Source organism: Mustela nigripes, chromosome 2, assembly GCF_022355385.1.
Source record: "Mustela nigripes isolate SB6536 chromosome 2, MUSNIG.SB6536, whole genome shotgun sequence".
Lineage (NCBI taxonomy): Eukaryota > Metazoa > Chordata > Mammalia > Carnivora > Mustelidae > Mustela > Mustela nigripes.
In genome coordinates this window covers 112,796,920-112,817,033 of record NC_081558.1, presented here as the reverse complement: position 1 = coordinate 112,817,033, position 20,114 = coordinate 112,796,920, and the positions used below count along the sequence as shown (strand labels likewise).

General features: G+C 48.8%; 2 protein-coding genes across 11 annotated transcripts in view; both read left to right on the top strand.

The window, feature by feature from the left end:
• The window catches only part of ECE2 (endothelin converting enzyme 2), a 31,490-nt gene extending 27,467 nt beyond the window's left edge, over positions 1-4,023 (top strand). For 5 of the 10 annotated variants that reach the window (XM_059391399.1, XM_059391397.1, XM_059391398.1 and 2 more), the window contains 8 exons: positions 374-472; positions 577-654; positions 1,155-1,258; positions 1,450-1,560; positions 1,686-1,753; positions 1,914-2,104; positions 2,219-2,314; positions 3,325-4,023. In XM_059391399.1, coding sequence (XP_059247382.1) covers positions 374-472; positions 577-654; positions 1,155-1,258; positions 1,450-1,560; positions 1,686-1,753; positions 1,914-2,104; positions 2,219-2,314; positions 3,325-3,741 — 1,164 coding nt within the window. In that variant the 3' untranslated portion in view covers positions 3,742-4,023. Of the gene's footprint in view, positions 1-373; positions 473-576; positions 655-1,154; positions 1,259-1,449; positions 1,561-1,685; positions 1,754-1,913; positions 2,105-2,218; positions 2,315-3,019 lie in introns of all 10 variants that reach the window. The other 5 variants (XM_059391406.1, XM_059391403.1, XM_059391401.1 and 2 more) reach the window with 3 other exon arrangements.
• Positions 4,024-9,901: 5,878 nt separating this feature from the next.
• Positions 9,902-19,857, top strand: PSMD2 (proteasome 26S subunit ubiquitin receptor, non-ATPase 2). The gene is made up of 21 exons (XM_059391395.1): positions 9,902-10,094; positions 10,520-10,576; positions 10,945-11,109; positions 12,209-12,330; positions 12,509-12,733; positions 13,226-13,384; positions 13,534-13,678; positions 13,874-13,934; positions 14,196-14,342; positions 14,960-15,066; positions 15,263-15,390; positions 15,619-15,706; positions 16,896-17,058; positions 17,166-17,267; positions 17,448-17,593; positions 17,838-17,921; positions 18,145-18,313; positions 18,403-18,497; positions 18,706-18,832; positions 19,253-19,371; positions 19,512-19,857. Exons 1-21 carry the CDS (start codon positions 9,960-9,962, stop codon positions 19,692-19,694), a joined length of 2,727 nt encoding a protein of 908 aa, XP_059247378.1. The 5' UTR covers positions 9,902-9,959; the 3' UTR covers positions 19,695-19,857.
• The last annotated feature ends 257 nt before the right edge of the window (positions 19,858-20,114 follow it).

Below are 20,114 nucleotides of genomic sequence, written 5' to 3'. Positions count from 1 at the left end.
GAGTGATGGGATTATAAATGGTCTGTTTCCTCTGTCGCCTCTTCTCAGCTTCCCATATTTTCTGCTATTAAGCCTTCCTTCCATAATCAGATAAAAGTCAACACATTATATTAAATTCTATTAATTCAATTAACTTATTGTCAGTTAATATTTTTTATTAGTTAGAAAAAAGCCATCCACCATCTCAGTACCTTCACCAAAACGGTGTTTCCTCCTCATCTTCCCAAGATGCTCAGCCTTACTTGCAGTCCCGCCCCCCACCCCCGGACGCTCCCCTGGAAGGACAGGGATGGGGCACTGGCGTGGATTGGGGGAGAGGGGGGAAGAATGCATCAGTGCAGTGAGAAGCCACCTTACACCCCCTTCCGTCCAGGCTGAAGGGATGATCAGCGAGATCAGGACAGCCTTCGAGGAGGCCCTGGGGCAGCTGGTTTGGATGGACGAGAAGACCCGCCAGGCAGCCAAGGAGAAAGTGAGCCGTGGCCAGGGTTGGGGCGCCATCTTCAGGTGGGGATGGAGGATGCAGTTTTGGGGGGCGGAGCCGGGGAAGGGAAACCCTTAACCTGGTCTCTTCAGGCCGACGCTATATATGATATGATTGGTTTCCCGGACTTCATCCTGGAGCCCAAAGAGCTGGATGATATTTATGATGGGGTGAGTACCTGGGCTCACCAGTGTTTAACTTCATCTCCGAGGTGAGGGGGGGCTCTATTCTTGGCTCAGTAATTGGGGCTCAAGCCCTCGGAGGGAAGGAAGTCCCTGTTGGGTCCTTCCAGAGGCAAGTGCAAGCTGTTCACATGCTGGCTCTGTGCCAGGCTGCAGGCTAGCCAACAGCAGAATGCAGTGTTCCCAAATCCTACCTACCTGTGTAACCTTGGACAAGTTATATAACCTCTCTGGGTCTGAGTGTCTCCGTTTGTAAAACAGGGATGGGGTTTGTTGTGAGACTAGGAGGCAGCATGTAAACTACTAAAGCACCAGCAACGTAAATACTCTTTAAGTATTGGCGCTTTGTATTTCCTAAACATTTCATTCCTATTTTGCCATTGAGGAAAACTGAGGCTCAGAGAGCTGCTAATTAGTAGCCAAACTGGGACTATTCTCTTCTCCCACATGTTGTCTTGCTTGCTTTCTGCTTCCCGCCACTCCCACAGTATGAAGTCTCTGAAGATTCCTTCTTCCAGAACATGTTGAATTTGTACAATTTCTCTGCTAAGGTGATGGCTGACCAGCTCCGCAAGCCTCCCAGCCGGGACCAGTGAGAACGGGGGGCTATAGATACTTGGGGCAGCAGGAGAGATAGGGGAGCTTTCTGGGGCTGGGGAAGGGGGTGGCAAGACATCTCAAACCAGAAGCACAAGGTCTTTGCAGGAGGTAGGTCAGGGCTGCTGGGCTGGGAGGGGTGTCAGGAGAGTCAGGAGCCTCAGCCTCTCCCTCTTGCTCTCCCAGGTGGAGCATGACCCCCCAGACAGTGAATGCCTACTACCTTCCAACCAAGAACGAAATCGTCTTCCCTGCTGGCATCCTGCAGGCCCCCTTCTATACCCGTAACCACCCCAAGTGTGTCTGTGGCAGGAGGGGCTGGGCGCTGGGGCCTGGGCCCATGGGGAACCTGGACCCAGGGCTGGAGGTGGGGTCCAGAAGTTCCCCCACCATGTCCTCATGCAACATTCCTCACCCACCAGGGCCCTGAACTTTGGTGGCATCGGTGTGGTGATGGGCCATGAGCTGACACATGCCTTTGATGACCAAGGTAGAGGCCCCTGGAGTTGCCCACAACCACACCCCCCAGCCTAGAATTCCTAGGGGTTCTTGCAAGGCCTTGGAATATTGGGAGCTGGCCACAGGGAGCCTGGCTGCTGGTGGAAGCCTGCCCTAGTCATGGTGAGGTGCCAAGATTTAGTTCTTCTCAGGGCGCGAATATGACAAGGAAGGGAACCTGCGGCCCTGGTGGCAGAATGAGTCCCTGGCGGCCTTCCGGAACCACACAGCCTGCATGGAGGAGCAGTACAGCCAGTACCAAGTCCACGGGGAGAGGCTCAACGGCCGCCAGACGCTAGGGGAGAACATTGCTGACAATGGGGGACTTAAGGCTGCCTATAATGTGAGTGGCTGGTGGGCCTCCAGTGGCTGAGGCCCACCTGTGTGGGGGGGTGGGTAGTGGGTGGCAGTGGTGGGTGAGCCCTGATGGACTTGCCACCCTGGTGCCTGACTGCAGGCTTACAAAGCGTGGCTGAGGAAGCACGGGGAGGAGCAGCGCTTGCCAGCTGTGGGGCTCACCAATCACCAGCTCTTCTTTGTGGGATTTGCCCAGGTATTGCTGTCCTGGAAGATCTGGGGCCTGCCCCTCTCCCACTCCCTCTGGGCATGTCATTAGAAGTCTGGGTCATGCAGGAAAGGGACTGGGAAATGGGGCTGTAGGTGGGGTGTGGAAGGTGGCCTGGGAAGGTCTGATGCCCAGAGCTTGAAAGCGTGCCTGGAGTCCTGAAGAAGGAGAACTCTGCGGGAGGCTTTTACAGATCCCAAAGGCCAGGACTTCCCTGTTTGAGGGGCAGGGGTTAGGGTACGGGATTGATCCCCACCACAGTCCTGTAAGATAGCTTTGGAGGAGGCAACTAAAGCTTGGGGACAGAGTATGGTTCATCCACAGCTACCCTGGAACAAAGTAAGGGTCAGAGCAAGGACTCAAGGGGAGCTCTTCAAGACACTTTGCACTACCACACTCAGCCTCTGGGGAGCGTGATTCTTCCCCTCAGATGTGTACATCCTTGGCAACCCAGTGTCCAGGGCAGCTTTGGAAGGCCCTCAAGGAATTGGGGAGGCAGGGTCCCTCCCTCGAGGCTGATAGCAAGGGCATGTGGCGGAGATGCCGGCTGTGTCCTGGAGGCCTCCTGAGCGGAGGGGCTGGGTCAGTGGTGGTCTGCATCCCCAGGATGGCTCTGCTGCAGCCCAGTCTGTGCGCCCCCCCCCCCCGGCTGCCCTAGACACCATATGTCCCCGTGTCTGTCCTGGCCTGCAGGTGTGGTGCTCAGTCCGCACACCCGAGAGCTCTCACGAGGGGCTGGTGACCGACCCCCACAGCCCTGCCCGCTTCCGTGTGCTGGGCACTCTCTCCAACTCCCGTGACTTCCTGCGGCACTTCGGCTGCCCTGTTGGCTCCCCCATGAACCCAGGGCAGCTGTGTGAGGTGTGGTAGACCTGGGGCTGGGGAGATATAGCTCGCTGTTGCCAGGACCTGGGGCAGCTTGCCTAGCAAGGCTGTTTGCTCCAGGTTTAGAGAAGGCGAATGCCAGCTGCACTGAGTCCAGCCCCTCCACACCGCAGGTGACAAGAGTTCCGCTCCTCCCTCAAACACCACATTGTGCCTCTGCTTCGGGGGTTCCCCTGCCTCCAGCAGAGCCCCCACCATTCACTGTGACATCCTTCCATGTCACCCTGCCTGGAAGAGGACTGGGGGAGAAGGGGGCATCAGCTCCCACGGAAAGGAGTCTGCCTCTTGCAGTCCTAAGATCAATTGACTTGGTGGCCTTGGGGCCTGCTGTGCCTGCTGCACTCGGACCACACAGGGCCTGGGTGGTGTGCCTCCCATACTTCTCCCTGAGGCCCACTCAGTGTCCGCTTGGGACCCAGCCCCTTTCAACTCCACTCTCAGGGGCTACCCCCCAACCCATGTTCCTTATGCCGCTTCTCCCAATACTGCTGCCAACCCTCACTGGCAGACTAGCTGTGCTCAGCTCTTAGTGGAAGCCTGAAGGCCTAGACAAGCCCACCTGCTGCCTCCCAGTTTCCCTGGGCTCAGAGAGGAAGTACGTGTGGTGTGTATGTAAGGGGAAAGCTGGTTCCTGTGTGTTGGGGAATGAGTCACAGGGACTGCATTGGCCTTCCCTGGCCTGAGCAGAGAAGCAGATAGAGCAGGGAGAGAGAAGAACAGAGCTGATTTTTACAGGGAAGGGGGTAGTCTTGGCCCTGTAGGAACCTGTGCCAATAAATAGACACACATCAGTCAGCCTGTCTCTTCCTTCAGTCCTGTTTTTGTTCATTCATTCGCTCATCCCGCGGATATTTATTGAGCACCTACTCTGTGAGGCACTCTTCTAGATGCCCATTTACTCAGTCACCAGCAAAGAGGACTGACATATGCAGCCCCAGGAAGACAGAGGAGAGGCAGGATGGAAGAATAGAAGGAAGTTGAGTTGGGCTGGGCAGGTGACCTCCTTGGGTGGTCATATCCCCATCACTGGCTCATCTATAGCTGGAAGGGTTTGCCTCTGCCCTCCACTGCTGCATGTAGCCAGGCCTAACACGGAGTCTGGCTAACGACTGGGCCAAGGTCAGCTTGGAAGATGGGCAGCCCTTACCTGCGTCTCAGAGTACGCCCTCCGCTTATGGCCAAGAAGACATGCATTTCCCCATGGCCTTGAAGGCCCAGTACTCCTGAGAGTCACTTGCCCCACCACACATTGAGGCCTGCCAGGTGCCAGGCATGGAGCCTACGGGTCTGGCTGCCACCCTGCAGAACAAGGGAGGCACAGGAGAATTTGTTCAATAACTCTTGTGTTCCAGGTGCCTCTGTTGGGCGGGTCATTTTTTTATTCATTCATTCATTTATTAACTTATGTACTCATGGAATTTTTTTAAGTGTATTGGTTACCAACAGTGTGCAAGGCACTGGTGATGCAAAGATGAATAAGATGGTTCCTTCCCATAGGTGGTTCTTGTATTGTCAGGTTTACCTTCATGAGCTTGTCCGATCCTCACAGCTACCTCATTCTGTAAGTGCTCTAGTTTCCATTTTACAGATCTAACCCTGAGCACTTTACTGCAGTCAAAGAGACCTGTCTTGAACTCAAAGATTGGATAGCTCTATGAGCCTGACCTGGTTCCCTTACTTCCATGAGCCTCAGTTCCTTTATCTGTAAAATGAGAACCAGAGCAAAACAGTGACAGTGGAAAGAGTCATCTCAATTGTCTTTAAAAGTCAGTATTTCCAAAGTCCAAGTAAGGGTGGATCTGTGGAGGGTAAGTGAAGCTTTGGCAGTGATTACTACTGGGACCCTGGGTGATGGTACATGTGTCCCACAGTCTGTTTCCTGCCCCTGTGTCCTGCCCCCATCAAGAGTTATATGTGAGCCCCTGTCATCCTTGGAGGTGCTGACTGTTCAGAAAGAAAGACCGTGGCCTCAGGAACCCTAAGACCGAGGGAAAAGATGTCTGAGCCTCTGAGACCATGACTCTGGGAGGGACAGCAAAGTGTATGGAAAAGAGGAGGGCCATCACATCTGGAAACCTGCTTCTGGCTACAGCTCTGCGACTTCTTAGCTGGGTGATGTTAGGCTCATCCCCTCTCCAGATCTCAGTGTCCTTAGCATTCTGTAAGACCAGTAGGTTGGATGAGATGATCTCTGAGGACCAGTTCAGCACTTAGTGTTTTAAGAAGTGAATTCATGGGCTTAGCAACTATTAAGAAATATTAAGAAATGACATGTGAATTTTGGGTGTTGCACAGAGAATGAGATTTGTATGTCAGAGGTCTTAATGAGGGAGGAGAGAGTCTTGGCGGGCCTTCCCCTCATATCTGAATTTAGAGGCCAGTTTAGGAAGCTGACCAGTGGGTCACTATGGCACTGAAACTCCGTATTTCCAGAAAGGTCAAAGGTCAGCTTTCATTTACTGAGGCCTTATTTTGTTAAGCCCGTGCTAAGCACTTGAAAAAATCTCACTAGGTTCCCACAACAACTTATAAATAGGTCCTGTAATTTTGTCTATTTTACAAGTGGAGAAACTAAGAGAAAAAAATGATATAACTTCCAGTGGCAGATAAGATAGATTGCATTAAAATCAGATGTGGAGCTCAGATGTTTTTAATCACCACCATTTAGTCTTCTGGGTAATGACTGAGTTTAGACTTATGCATAGAAATCTGTCTTCTGGTCAGTGTCATTGCACTTCTAAGCCAGACCCTCATCAGCAGGTGGGTTTCCACGCCACCCAGCATCCCTGGACCAGGCGTAAGTGACATCCAGTTAACTGCAGGAAACCTAATCACATGTTGAGCTGAAATTAAGCCAAGTAGCACCTGTTTGTTGAACACTCGCAGGTGCTTGTTTCCAGAGCCAAGGCACGGTGAACATCGGCTGACAGGTGTAACCTTCACCCTAATGGCCCTGCCAAACCGATGAATATGCATCTGTGATATGCTCTGGTGTGTTAAGGCAGAAGAGATAATAAAGGGTGGTGCTCCTGGTGGACACATGAGAGCAGCTGTTGGTAACGTGTTGGGCCATACCTTGCACTGTCCCATTGAGAGGTCTGACCAGTTCCCACGCACAATAAGGCAACATATGTCAGACACTATGATTTCATACTTGGAAGCCCTCTGGAAATTTTAGGTTGGAAGACAGTCTCATAAAATAAGCACACTTTCAGTGTGCCTATCATGACTCACAAATAGAAAATCCCAACAGTTTCTTGACATCCAGACCTGACCTCTAAAGAGCCCCCAACGGGCCATTATTATATGTAAAGATGACCTGAAGATGAATGCAAAATGAATTCATTCATTCAATAAATATTTATCAAGGCTCACCACAAGCCAGGCATTATGTTGGTGCTAGGGACAAAAGGTGAATAAAAAACAGTTCCTGTCCCTAATAGCTCAGATTCTAGGGAGAAAGAGAGATATATTACACATGGTGGGAGCACAGGGAAGAAATGAATAAATTAAAGAGTAGAACAGGAAAAACTTTCTAGGTAGGTGACACTGAACTTTAGTACAGAGGATGGGAGAATTGCTAGCCAGAAAACAGTGAAGGGCATTCTACACAGAAGGACTAGCATTGTGAAAAGGTCAATCATCTTTTTTATTTTTAAAGATTTTTAAAAAAAATTTGACAGAGAGATCACAAGTAAGCAGAAAGACAGCCAGAGGGAGAGGAAGAAGGCTCCCCGCTGAGCAGAGAGCCTGATGTGGGGCTCATCCCCACTGTTTGTTTATTTATCTGACAGAGCTGAAGGCAGAGGCCCAACCCACTGAGCCACCCACGCACCCCGAAAAGGCCAATCATCTTAAAGGGGCAAGGCATGTTCAGAAATGATGATAGGATGATCATGTGAAAGGGGCATGATGTAAGGTAAGAGTCTGGAGAAGGGAAGCTGTAACAGTACATGTGAGTCAGTACTGAGGATTAGAAGTCAGAAAGGTCACAGTGCAATCTATTTGAGAAATATCACACAATGAAAGTAGGAACCTAGTGGAAACTCTGCAATGCTGTGTCCTGCCAGGAGCACTTCCCATGTTATGTAAATGATGTTTTGGGTTGCAAAGTTTTCACATTGGTGGAACCATCCCTAAGACATGTAGCTCTATGGCTCAAGCCATGAGTTTGGGGACAGCATGCATGGCTTCTAGATGCAATTTGAAGGAAGGTGCTAGGAAAGGGACAGGTGATGGGATGTCCCTGGTTTAGAGAGCAATTTGGCCACAAGGCTGGGAGTTTGGTTAAACGGTAGGAAGTAGTACTTCTGGGAGGGCAATTTGACTGAAATGAAGCTTGAAGTAGGACATCAATGTTATCATGTGGCCTTGGAAATACCTGTCAGATATGTGAGTTTGGCTAGAGAGGACTGGGGGCTTGAGTACGTGGAAGTAGGGAGCAGAGAACAAGAATATCTCAGCCCCCCACCCAAACAATATCTCAGCCCTGCAGATTTGAGGTGATTGAAAATGACAACAGGCTCCTTTTCAGTTGTCAGAAACCCAGCTAGGCACTTTATATACAATGTCTTATTTCATTTTCAACACATAGCTTACAAGCAAGATACTTTATTACTCACATTTCATAAAGGCAGAAACCAGGTTGGGAGAGGTTAGGAAGCTTGCCCAAGTATCACAGCTAGTGAGAGGCTCCCCATGGTTTTACACACTAGGTTTGTTGCTCTCTAAAGCTTATGTTCTCCCCCCCTTTTTAAATTTTGAAACTTAAAAAAAAAGATTTTATATATTTATTTATTTTAGGGAGAGAGAGAGAGAGAGAGAGAAACAGTGAGTACAAGCAGAGGGAAGGGCAGATGTAGAGAGACAAGCAGACTTCCCACTGAGTGGGTAGCCCAATGTGGGGCTTGTTTCCAGGACTCTGAGATCTTGACCCAAGCAGGCACTTAACTGACTGAGCCACCGTGGCACCCCTACTTTGAAACATTTCAAACACACAAGTAAGTTGAAAAATAGTACAACAAACATAAAATTTTCATCAGGAGGCATCTGCTATTGACAGACTGTGCTTTGTGTCACATCATCACCCCATCTCCTCTAAGGTACTGATTGAGATACAACTGGTGTAAAAGACAAAATCTGAGATCTGATAGAAGGAAGTCATGGAAAAAGGAGAGATTTAGGAGGAATAACTCTACTGATGACTGAAGAAAGCATGACAATGTATTGACATCTTTTTTTTTTTTTTAAGATTTTGTTTGTTTATTTATCTGACAGAGATCATAAGTAGGCAGAGAGGAAGACAGGCAGAGAGGGAGAAGCAGGCTCCCTGCTGAGCAGAGAGCCCAATGCGGGGCTCTCCATTCCAGGACCTGAGATCATGACCTGAGCCGAAGGCAGACGCTTTAACGCACTGAGCCACCCAGGCGCCCCTGTATTGACATCTTGAAGCCAGAGATAGAATAGGCAGAACAGTCATAGACTGCTCAGTTTCTGTCAGCAGACCAGGGTTAGGGAAGTCATTGGTGATGGAAATGGAAGGTGGTTCCCAGAATCCAAGCACTGAATGAAAAAAGCACAGGTTTTAAAAATGAGCCATACATTTATATGCATACATATATTTAGGCAACATTCATTCAGTGCTAACCATGCTGTGCTAGCTGTTTTTTGAAAAACAATTCCTGCATTCTTTAATGCCTGGGAACCCACAATAAAGACTCCAGGCCAAATGGTGGGTATTCCCACCAGATGAGAGGGGGAGGAGTTATTTCCTCTTTTCCCACGCTCTGGATGCCTACACATAACCCAAACGAAGAAGAAACATGGAGGTTTGCTTGAAGCAATCAAGAGCTTAGAAGACTGAATGATCAAGGTTCAAATCCTGATTCTACTTCTTACTACATGATTTCTTCTGTGAAACGGACACAGCCTAACCAAATTAAAAAGACTGTGAGAACATTATGTATGTATCATTCAAAACTAGTCCTGACAGAAACAGTATCCGTCACACCCCTTCTAAGTCAAAACAGGGTGAGGGAGACCAAAAGACAGGAGACTGAAGGCAAAGACTTTGTCTTGATCTGTTTTTAGTTCCAGAATTTAGCACTGGAGCATAGGACTATATTTTATTCATAGATTTCAAGCCTGGATTTAAGATTGCAGCTATAGCCTCCAAATATGCAGGGCACTGTCCTTCAGCGCCGGGGGAGGAGGGGGGTTGCGGAGGCACGTGATGAGGTTAAATATTCCACCGTGGTGTGTGGGAGGCAGTAGATACAGATTACAGATTTCACACAGACGGCAGGCAATCGATTCCAGATTTGAAGAATTTCGTACGTCTGTCCCACCACGCAGCCAACTGGCCTCTCACTGTGGGTACTATTCACACCGCTGTGGGGAAACACTACGGGCGGTCTCTTGGCTCGAAGCTTGTACATCTACCGCAGCGCAGCTAGCGTACTCAGATTGCAGACTGCACCGTCGGGTAGCGTTCAGGAAAGTCCGGGGTCCAAGCCCGGGCGGCACCCAGCGTTCGCCGGGAGATGGACACTGTAGTTTTGGGACCGCTTCCGTGGGCGGGGCCCAAGGGCGGGGTCTCCCAGGTAGCGGGAGTGGGTGGGTCCCAGCGGCGTTTCCGGTCGCAGGCGCGTTCAGGAGGCGGGGCGCCGTAGGCCACGTGCGCAAAGCCATATGGGAAACGGGGCGGTGCGAGAGGTGCGCGCGCAGCTGGCCGGCAGTGGTGTCGGAGATGGAGGAGGGTGGCCGGGACAAGGCTCCGGTGCAGCCTCAGCAACCCCCAGCGACGGCACAGGGCGTCGCGGACGAGAAGCCGAGCGGCAAGGAGCGGCGAGATGCTGGCGACAAGGACAAAGAACAGGAGCTGGTGAGGCGCGGCCCTGGGATCCGGCGGAGGAGGCCGCGGGGCTGAGTCACCGGCGGCCCCGCAGGCCTTGGGCCCGACTCTAAACGGCCTCGCAGCGTCCGGGAGAGGGCGGATGGGGGCGATCCTCGGGGCTCCTGGCACTCTCTGTCCCTCATCCTCCATTTCGCGCTGTCGCCTCCGCCGACCCCATCAGCCCTCACCACCGACTCGTGAAGTGAGCCCGGGCTGGTCATTGTCACCGCCCTTTTTTAGTATGGCACTCAAGTGGTGTGGTCCAGCAGCCAAGGTGCCATTCCTGCTCTCTTTCTATGTCCACCTGGTCCCTCCTAAGGAGGCAGGCTCACTCTCTACCTGCCCCAGGGTGAATGGGAGGAGGATGTGTTTGGGATTTCTTCTCTTGATGAACTTCTTCCCCCAACCCTCAGTCTGAGGAGGACAAACAACTTCAGGATGAACTGGAGATGCTCGTGGAACGACTGGGGGTGAGTCATGATGTTGACAGGAATGGGTACCTATTCGGATCTTTCCTGCCTATTTGTTTTATTCCATTTTGGGGCAACAATTCCTATATGAGGTATGAGGAAAGATGGACTGTTAGGGTTGCATTGTGATGCTGTTGTGGGATAAGAGAATTACAAAGGATATTTCAAAGGATATTTCAAGCTACAGAAGTAGCTTTCTAATTCTACTCTTAACTGGGATCATTTGTTTTCGTACCAGGCAATGAGAAGGGAGTTGGGGAATCACAGATGAATAAGACACAGTTACTCTCTTAGGGGAGTTGTTTGTTAAACACTTCTGTGTTATGACTTGAGAGATGTGACTCTCAGCTCTGACATCTCCTGATCAGGAGAAGGACACATCCCTGTACCGACCAGCCCTGGAGGAGCTGCGGAGGCAAATTCGATCTTCTACAACTTCCATGACTTCTGTACCCAAGCCTCTCAAATTTCTGCGTCCACACTATGGCAAACTGAAGGAAATCTATGAGAACATGGCCCCTGGGGAGAATAAGGTAAACTGTTTCAGAAGCTGGTGGAGGCCTAGCTTAGGAGTTCCTTTTCATCTAGACTGTGGGGCTCATGGAGAGTCAGAGGAAGCCTAATAGACCTGAAATCCATGCTGGTTGAACTGAGCTGTCATAGTCAAAGTACTGACATAAGCGCTGACAGAAGGATTGCCTTCTTAGAATACACTGTTTTCTGCCATTTATGGTGGATCTTGGGGTTTTTTTTTTTTTTTTTTTTAAGTAATCTCTGTGCCAAGGGTGGGGCTTGAACTCAACGACTCCAAGATCAAGAGTCCCGTGCTGTATTGACTGAGCCAGCCAGACACCACTCATGATCTATTTTAAATTTATGTTTAACCTTGATTTTTCTGTTTCTTTTATATTCTGTGTACGTTCATTTGTTTTCTGTTTCAGTTTAGAAAACTTTGAACTAGAAAACTTGTTTTCTAGTTCAGTCATTTCTCTATTAGTACAACAGTAATCCAGGAAATCTTCAGTCAACCTAGACAACTGCAAAAGTCTCCTAATTGGCTGCCGCCTTTTTGTTCTTGATTTAGGTTGTTTTTCATATAGCAGTCACAGTGACCTTTTTAGACTGTGAAAATGTTGTCTGCTTAAAACTTTTTAATAGTTCATATTTGCACCTAGAATAAAATTCAGAGTCTTCATTTTTCTTCATTCTCTCCTTGTTACCATTCTTCAGCCATATTGGTTTAAAAGGGAGATAGCAACATCAACCTTAGGGTTATCTTGAGGCTTAGCTTAGATAAAATATGTAAATTTCTAATACAAAGTTGGGGGGATAATTACAACTTAATTTGGGGGATAGTGACCATAATCTTAACTCCATAATGTCCCACTCCCCTTAACCTGGATTTGACTTTAAAACACTGGTTTCTTTTTTTTTATTTTTTTATTTAAGATTTTATTTATTTTTTTGATGGAGAGAGAAATCACAAGTAGGCAGATAGAGGGGGAAGCAGGCTCCTTGCTGAGCAGAGAGCCTGATGTAGGGGCTCGATCCCAGGACCCTGAGATCATGACTTGAGCTGAAGGCAGGTGACTGAGCCACCCAGGTGCCCCTAAAGCACTGGTTTCTTTACAGCGTTTTGCTGCTGACATCATCTCTGTTTTGGCCATGACCATGAGTGGGGAACGTGAGTGCCTCAAGTATCGGCTGGTGGGTTCCCAGGAGGAATTGGCGTCATGGGGTCACGAGTATGTCAGGTAAGACCTTTCCTTCTTGAGAATCCAAAGGGGTTCTGAGACATAATTCTGAGTTCTTTCTTGGAGTACCAGAATATTGCATTTCCCAAACACTGAATTCCTTGGGTCACAGAAGTGCTTCCTGTGAAGCTGTGCCTGTGCCCCCTCCTCCCCCAAATGATCTTGGTTCTATCCATAGGCATCTCGCAGGGGAAGTGGCTAAGGAGTGGCAGGAGCTGGATGATGCGGAAAAGACACAACGGGAACCACTGCTGACCCTGGTGAAGGAGATTGTCCCCTACAATATGGCCCATAATGCAGAGCACGAGGCCTGTGACCTGCTCATGGAAATCGAGCAGGTGGATATGCTGGAGAAGGACATAGATGAGAATGCGTATGCAAAGGTCTGCCTCTATCTTACCAGGTGAGCGAGCATGGTGGGGCTGGGTGGGAGGCCTAGCCTCCTCAGCATTTCCCTCTCAGTTGTTCCTCCTTTGTTCTCTCAGCGCCATTAACTGCAGTTGATTTGTTGAGGTGTGTGAGCTTGTTGAGGAAGGAGACTTTGTGTCTCCCTAGTAGTCAAGCATCTAGCACAATTCCTCGTATATAGTAGGCATTCAGTATTTTTTTTTTTTTAAAGATTTTATTTATTTATTTGACAGAGAGAAATCACAAGTAGATGGAGAGGCAGGCAGAGAGAGAGAGAGAGGGAAGCAGGCTCCCTGCCGAGCAGAGAGCCCAATGCGGGACTCGATCCCAGGACCCTGAGATCATGACCTGAGCCCAAGGCAGCGGCTTAACCCACTGAGCCACCCAGGCGCCCCAGGCATTCAGTATTTATTTTGGATAAGTGAATTAAACGTGGTAAATGAATGCCTGGAACTTCCTGACTGCCTTGTTATATCTCTCTCTGTAGTTGTGTGAATTACGTGCCTGAGCCTGAGAATTCTGCCCTGCTGCGCTGTGCATTGGGTGTGTTCCGAAAGTTCAGTCGCTTTCCTGAAGCTCTGAGATTGGCGTTGATGCTCAATGACATGGAACTGGTAGAAGACATCTTCACCTCCTGCAAGGATGTGTATGTAGGAAGGAATCTGGCAAAGGAAGAGAGGAGCTCATGGATGAGGCATTTGCATGAAGAACTGGGACCTGTAGTTTCTGGTTAAGGCATGAGGGGCTTTTCTTAATGGATGGGGACTGAATAGATGTGATGACTATCTCCCATAGGGTAGTACAGAAGCAGATGGCATTCATGCTTGGCCGGCATGGGGTGTTTCTGGAGCTTAGTGAAGATGTGGAGGAGTATGAGGACCTGACAGAGATCATGTCCAATGTACAGCTCAACAGCAACTTCTTGGCATTAGCTCGGGAGGTGAGACTCTGCCCTTTTACGTCAGGGCCTTTTTGTTTGTTTGTTTGTTTGTGGTTCTACTTGGCATTTCATGTCCCTGACTATAACTTTGACCAGACTCCCCTTGGTTAGAATTGCCATTCAGTGGGATAGCAGAAGAGATGGTAGTGGGGGAATAGTGGGGGGAGCAGTTGTGACTCTCTGACTTCCCTTCAGCTGGACATCATGGAGCCCAAAGTGCCTGATGACATCTATAAAACCCATCTAGAGAACAACAGTGAGTAGCCATCTCCATGTGTGTGAGGACTGGAGGATTCTTAATTATGCCCCTTGTATTTGGAGTGATAGCTTGGCCTAACATATTTATATATCCCATAGAGCTAAGAATTCACATGTACCTTTTCTCCAGGTCACTGTTGGGGGCAAAGATAGAGCATCCCAAGTGGCCAGTTTAGAGCCAGAGATCAGCCACCATGCTTTGTCTTTCTTGCCCTACTCTAAACCCTTTTTCATTTCCTTTCCTCTCCCTCCTATTCAGGGTTTGGGGGCAGTGGCTCTCAAGTGGACTCTGCCCGCATGAACCTGGCCTCTTCTTTCGTGAATGGCTTTGTGAATGCTGCTTTTGGCCAAGACAAGCTGCTAACTGATGATGGCAACAAATGGCTTTATAAGAACAAAGACCATGGTATAACTTTATGTCTACTTTATCTTTGTGTTGCTTTTTTTTTTTTTTTTTTAAAGATTTTATTTATTTATGTATTTGTCAGAGAGAGAGAGAGAGGGAGCACAAGCAGGCAGAGGCAGAGAGAGAAGCAGGCTCCCCACTGACCAAGGAGCCGGATGTGGGACTCAATCCCAGGACCCTGGGATCATGACCCGAGCCTAAGGCAGTGGCTTAACCAACTGAACCACCCAGGCATCCCAATCTTTGTGTTGCTTTGATCATGTCTTTTTCTCTTTTTATTTTTTTCAAAAGATTTTTATTTATTTATTTATTTAACAGAGATCACAAGTAGGCAGAGAGGCAGGCAGAGAGAGGGGGGAAGCAGGCTTCCCGCTGACCAAGGAGCCTGATGTGGGGCTCAATCCCAGGACCCTGAGATTATGACCTGAGCCGAACGAAGGCAGAGGCTTTAACCCACTGAGCTACCAGGTGCCCTGCTTTGATCATTTCTGTTATCCTTCTAGGTTCATGTGTTACTGTGACAGGGATCCCCAGGGCTGTATTTTTACAGAGCTCTTTGTAATAATTTTCTCAGGGTGGGGCCATTTTAAGACTGATAGTTTTTTTTCTTGGTATAGGAATGTTGAGTGCAGCTGCATCCCTTGGCATGATTCTGTTGTGGGATGTTGATGGTGGCCTCACCCAGATTGACAAGTACTTGTACTCCTCTGAGGACTATATCAAGGTTGGTCTGGGCATACCCCATTAATGGGGACATTCTCCTACCATGTTCTAGGGCCCTCTGGGCCTCCCTTTCATTGGTAAGGTCTACCTGGTTTTTAAGTCCGGTTAAGGTGGAAATTGCAACGAAGTCCACATTGTATTCATTGTGGTGGGGAAGGTCGAGTAGCCTGAGTGAAGAATCTGTTTACATTTTGCAGTCAGGAGCCCTTCTAGCCTGTGGCATCGTGAACTCTGGGGTCCGGAATGAGTGTGACCCCGCTCTGGCACTGCTCTCAGACTATGTTCTTCACAACAGCAACACCATGAGACTTGGTTCCATCTTTGGGTAAAGCTTCTTGCTTCTTCTTGTGGTAGTACTTGACTTGTAAGCTTTGTGAAAACAGGAACTGGGTCCTTTTCACCTTTGTATTGCCGAGGGCTACAACCCTGTCTATTGAATATTTGGCTCTTGGTGATTATTGAAATATTGAATAAATGACCAGTCCTCTTTTTGTTCTTTCCTTGTCCTGTCCTTTGTTGTGTGTCTGGGACTGCCTCTCCCTGGCTTTTGCAGGCTAGGCTTGGCTTATGCTGGCTCCAATCGTGAAGACGTTCTAACACTGCTACTGCCTGTGATGGGAGATTCCAAGTCTAGTATGGAGGTGAGGAGAGAATGTTGGACATTTAGGGGAGGTATGGAAGGTGCTCTGAGACTTAGCACTCTCTGTGGTAAGTAGTGAAAAAAGTGTGTGTGTGTACTGTGTGTTTATTGGGGGGTGTGTATCACTTCAGTGAAATCTTTTGGAGCTAGAATTTTAAAGCTCATGTGGTATTGAGGCTAGAGGTAACATTTTGGTATTGAGTTCCAGCCCTTGAGGTCTGTGAGGAAGTAGTCAGACTAGAGTGGGGAGTAACTTAATCCAGCTTGGGATGGCTGATTCTGTCTCACTCATTGTTTTTTTATTGGCTAACCTAAAGCTTTCTTTCTTTTCTTTTTTTTTAAAGAAACATTTATTCTAGAGAGTGTTCGTGTGTGGGGGAGGGGCAGAGGGAGAGACTCTTCAAGTTCAGGCAGACTCCCTGCTGAGCATGGAGCCCATCGCAGGGCTTGATCTCATGACTCATGAGATCATGACCTGAGGCCAAACCAAGTCTCAGACGCTTAACTAACTGAGCCACCCAGTCACCCCAACCTTAAATTTTCTTAATTATGCAGTCATTCGGGGCGCCTGGGTGGCTCAGTGGTTTAAGCCGCTGCCTTCGGCTCAGGTCACGATCTCAGGGTCCTGGGATCAAGTCCCATATCGGGCTCTCTGCTCAGCAGGGAGCCTGCTTCCCTCTCTCTCTCTCTGCCTGCCTCTCTCTCCATCTACTTGTCATCTCTCTCTGTCAAATAAATAAATAAAATCTTTAAAAAAAAAAAAAAAAAAAAAATTATGCAGTCATTCTAGTGATAGATACATATGGTATGGTGGCTAAAAGTACAGCTTCAGTCAGAAAGACCTCAGTTCAAATCATGCCACCTCTGTTTACAAGCAGTGTGATCTTGGGCATGTAACTCAATTTCTTTAGGTTTCATTTTTCTCATCAATAAACTAAAAACAGCAGGACCTGTTTCATGGGGTTGTTGAGAGGGTTAAATGTTAATAGTACGCAAAACAGTTGGTATAGCGGTTGATACATAGGAAATATTCAGTGATTGGTTGCTTTTGTTACTTTGAGTTACCATCAGAAAAGGATTATTACCTAGTGTGGCTACAGTAGCCTGTAGGAATTGACTGCCTTGAATCAAGATAGATAAACAGCTACTTAATAACTTAACATGTATGATACTGATTTTCCTATTTCTAGGTGGCAGGTGTGACAGCTCTAGCCTGTGGAATGATAGCAGTGGGATCCTGCAATGGAGACGTCACTTCCACTATCCTTCAGACCATCATGGAGAAGTCAGAGACTGAGCTCAAGGACACCTATGCCCGTTGGCTTCCTCTTGGACTGGGCCTCAACCATCTGGGTGAGGGGATGTCTCTCTGGGCAAAGGCTGACAGTAACTGGATACAGCAGGGGGGCCTATGTGTCAAAAACTGTACTAGATGGGAGCACTCTTAATTTGTCCTACAGGCAAGGGCGAGGCCATTGAGGCAATCCTGGCGGCGCTGGAGGTTGTGTCTGAGCCATTCCGCAGTTTTGCCAACACGCTAGTGGATGTGTGTGCCTATGCAGGTCTGTGTCTCTGTGCTTCCCCAGGGACTGCTTATTTCTCTCTTGGACCTTCCTTCAGATTAATTCTCCTTCTCAGTTGTTCTGATCTGCTTTAGATTCTTTAGCTTGTTCAATTCCTGGAATAAGCTTTCTTTTGGTGCCTTGTTTTTCTCCTTTGTCACCCTTACTACCATGGCGCAGGCTCTGGGAATGTACTGAAGGTACAGCAGCTGCTCCATATTTGTAGTGAACACTTTGACTCCAAGGAGAAAGAGGAAGACAAGGACAAGAAGGAAAAGAAGGATAAGGACAAGAAGGAAGCCCCTGCTGACATGGGAGCACATCAGGTTCTGTGGGCAGCTGGGCGCTCTCTGAGTCAGGCTCTGAGCAAAGATAAGTGTGTAGGGGAGCAGGAGAGCTGGGTTTGGGTTTGTTTTAGCGCCCCTCTGGGTGGTGCTGTGTATTGAGGCTGGGGTTTGTATGTGAGGCGTAAGGATGAGCCCCTACAGCACAGCTTTTTCTTCTTAACACGGGACTTGAGTCAAGAGTGAATTTTTTGTTCCCCGAGCTTATTGGGTTCTTCAATCGCAGGGAGTGGCTGTGCTGGGGATTGCCCTTATTGCTATGGGGGAAGAGATCGGTGCAGAGATGGCACTACGAACCTTTGGCCACTTGGTGAGTATCGCATGGAGAAGATTGGAATATACTGGTTTTGGTGCCTGGAGATCCCCCAGAGGAGACTTTCCTGATGGGTTTTCTCTGGGGAGAAATAGTCTTTTTGCTATGCCTGTTCTCCAGAATTTGATCTAAGTCCCCCTTTTACCCATCAGTCTGTTCTTATAACTGAGTTTGTTGTACTGCTTTCTGTGATGCTTTTGGCATTGTCTTCTATTACCAGCTGAGATACGGGGAGCCTACACTCCGACGGGCTGTACCTTTAGCACTGGCCCTAATCTCTGTTTCAAATCCACGACTCAACATCCTGGATACCCTAAGCAAATTTTCTCATGATGCTGACCCAGAAGTTTCCTACAACTCCATCTTTGCCATGGGGATGGTGGGCAGTGGTGAGTATCGGTCAGAACAAGATCAGAAATAGCTTGAAGGAATGTTTGAGACCTTTTTTTTTCAACTCAGTAATGGTTAACATTTCCAGGTACCAATAATGCCCGTTTGGCTGCCATGCTGCGCCAGTTAGCCCAGTATCATGCCAAGGACCCCAACAACCTCTTCATGGTGCGCTTGGCACAGGTAAAGAATAGAACTCTTTTCCTTTGAGAGTACAAGGGGGACGTGTCTATGGTGATGGAAGGTGGGGGACATGTAACATGAGGGGAACCTTGACTTTGGCTGGGAGGGAGGATGTGAGTGAGTTGTAGATTTCTATTTGGCCAGGTTAGGTGACACCTCTTCAGACGTGACCCTTACTTCTCTTTCTCTCCCCACCCCCTTCCCCCAGGGCTTGACACATTTAGGGAAGGGCACACTCACCCTCTGCCCCTACCACAGTGATCGGCAGCTTATGAGTCAAGTGGCTGTGGCTGGACTGCTCACTGTGCTTGTCTCTTTCCTGGATGTCCGTAACAGTGAGTTCCTGTCAAGACTCCTATAGTGGCATGTGGCCCCATCTCCACCCTTACTTACCAGGGCCAGCTTGTAATTGTTAGGTCCCTACCACTCTGGGTTCCTGATGTTCTTTGGGCCTATGAAGGGCCTTATGAAATTCATCTCCCACATTTTTGTTCTGGCCCACAGAAATTTTTATTTTTTGAGGATGAAGAGCTGAATCCAGTGTCTGTTCCTAAGTGACTGAGGGAAAATAATTATTAAGTTTGAAGTCTGTGGGCAGAATAAGATGGGAGTATCTCGGTTTGTGGTACCATGTATGAGGGGAGGGGTGTGGGTTCAGCTGAACCACTGAGGATTAAGAGTCAGGGCTGGAGTGGGGACCGAGATTTCAGGTCAGGCCTGCCTGGATGAATGTTTGTTCTCTGTTCTTCCCTTAGTAATCCTGGGCAAATCTCACTATGTATTGTACGGATTGGTGGCTGCCATGCAGCCCCGCATGCTGGTTACATTTGATGAGGAGCTGCGGCCGCTACCAGTGTCTGTCCGTGTGGGCCAGGTGAGGGGTTGAACGGATGGGAGGGCTCTCGAACTTGGGAGAATGCACACATACCTGCTTCTCTGAAACTGGTATGGGCAGTGGGGTATTGCTGCACTCCCATCTGCTACACCTGCCCTTGCAATTTTCTCACCCTACAGGCAGTGGATGTGGTAGGCCAGGCCGGCAAGCCTAAGACTATCACGGGGTTCCAGACACACACAACCCCAGTACTGTTGGCCCACGGGGAGCGGGCAGAATTGGCCACTGAGGAGTTTCTTCCTGTCACCCCCATTCTGGAAGGTTTTGTTATACTTCGGAAGAACCCTAACTATGACCTCTAAGTGGCTGCCAGGGACTCTGAGCTGCCTCTGTTATGTCAGTGGACCATGTTCCTGCCGCCAGCCGTGAACACTGCTCTAGACCTTTAGGGGAGTTGTTAACCTCCTGTTATTTTGTTACCGAGTGAGATAACTGTGTTGAATAAAGACCTTTATCCCCAAGGTCCCTCCGTGTGTGTTTTCTGGGGTATTGTGGCTGGAGGCCAGACCAGGGTGGGGAGTTGATGTGAGAAGCCATTGTTTTTTTTTTTTTTTTTTAATATTTTATTTATTTATTTGACAGAGAGAGAGAGCAATCACAAGTAGGCAGAGAGGCAGGCGGGAGGCGGGGAATAGCAGGCTCCCCACTGAGTGGAGAGCCTGACGCGGGGCTCCATCCCAGGACCCTGGGATCATGACCTGAGCTGAAGGCAGAGGCTCAGC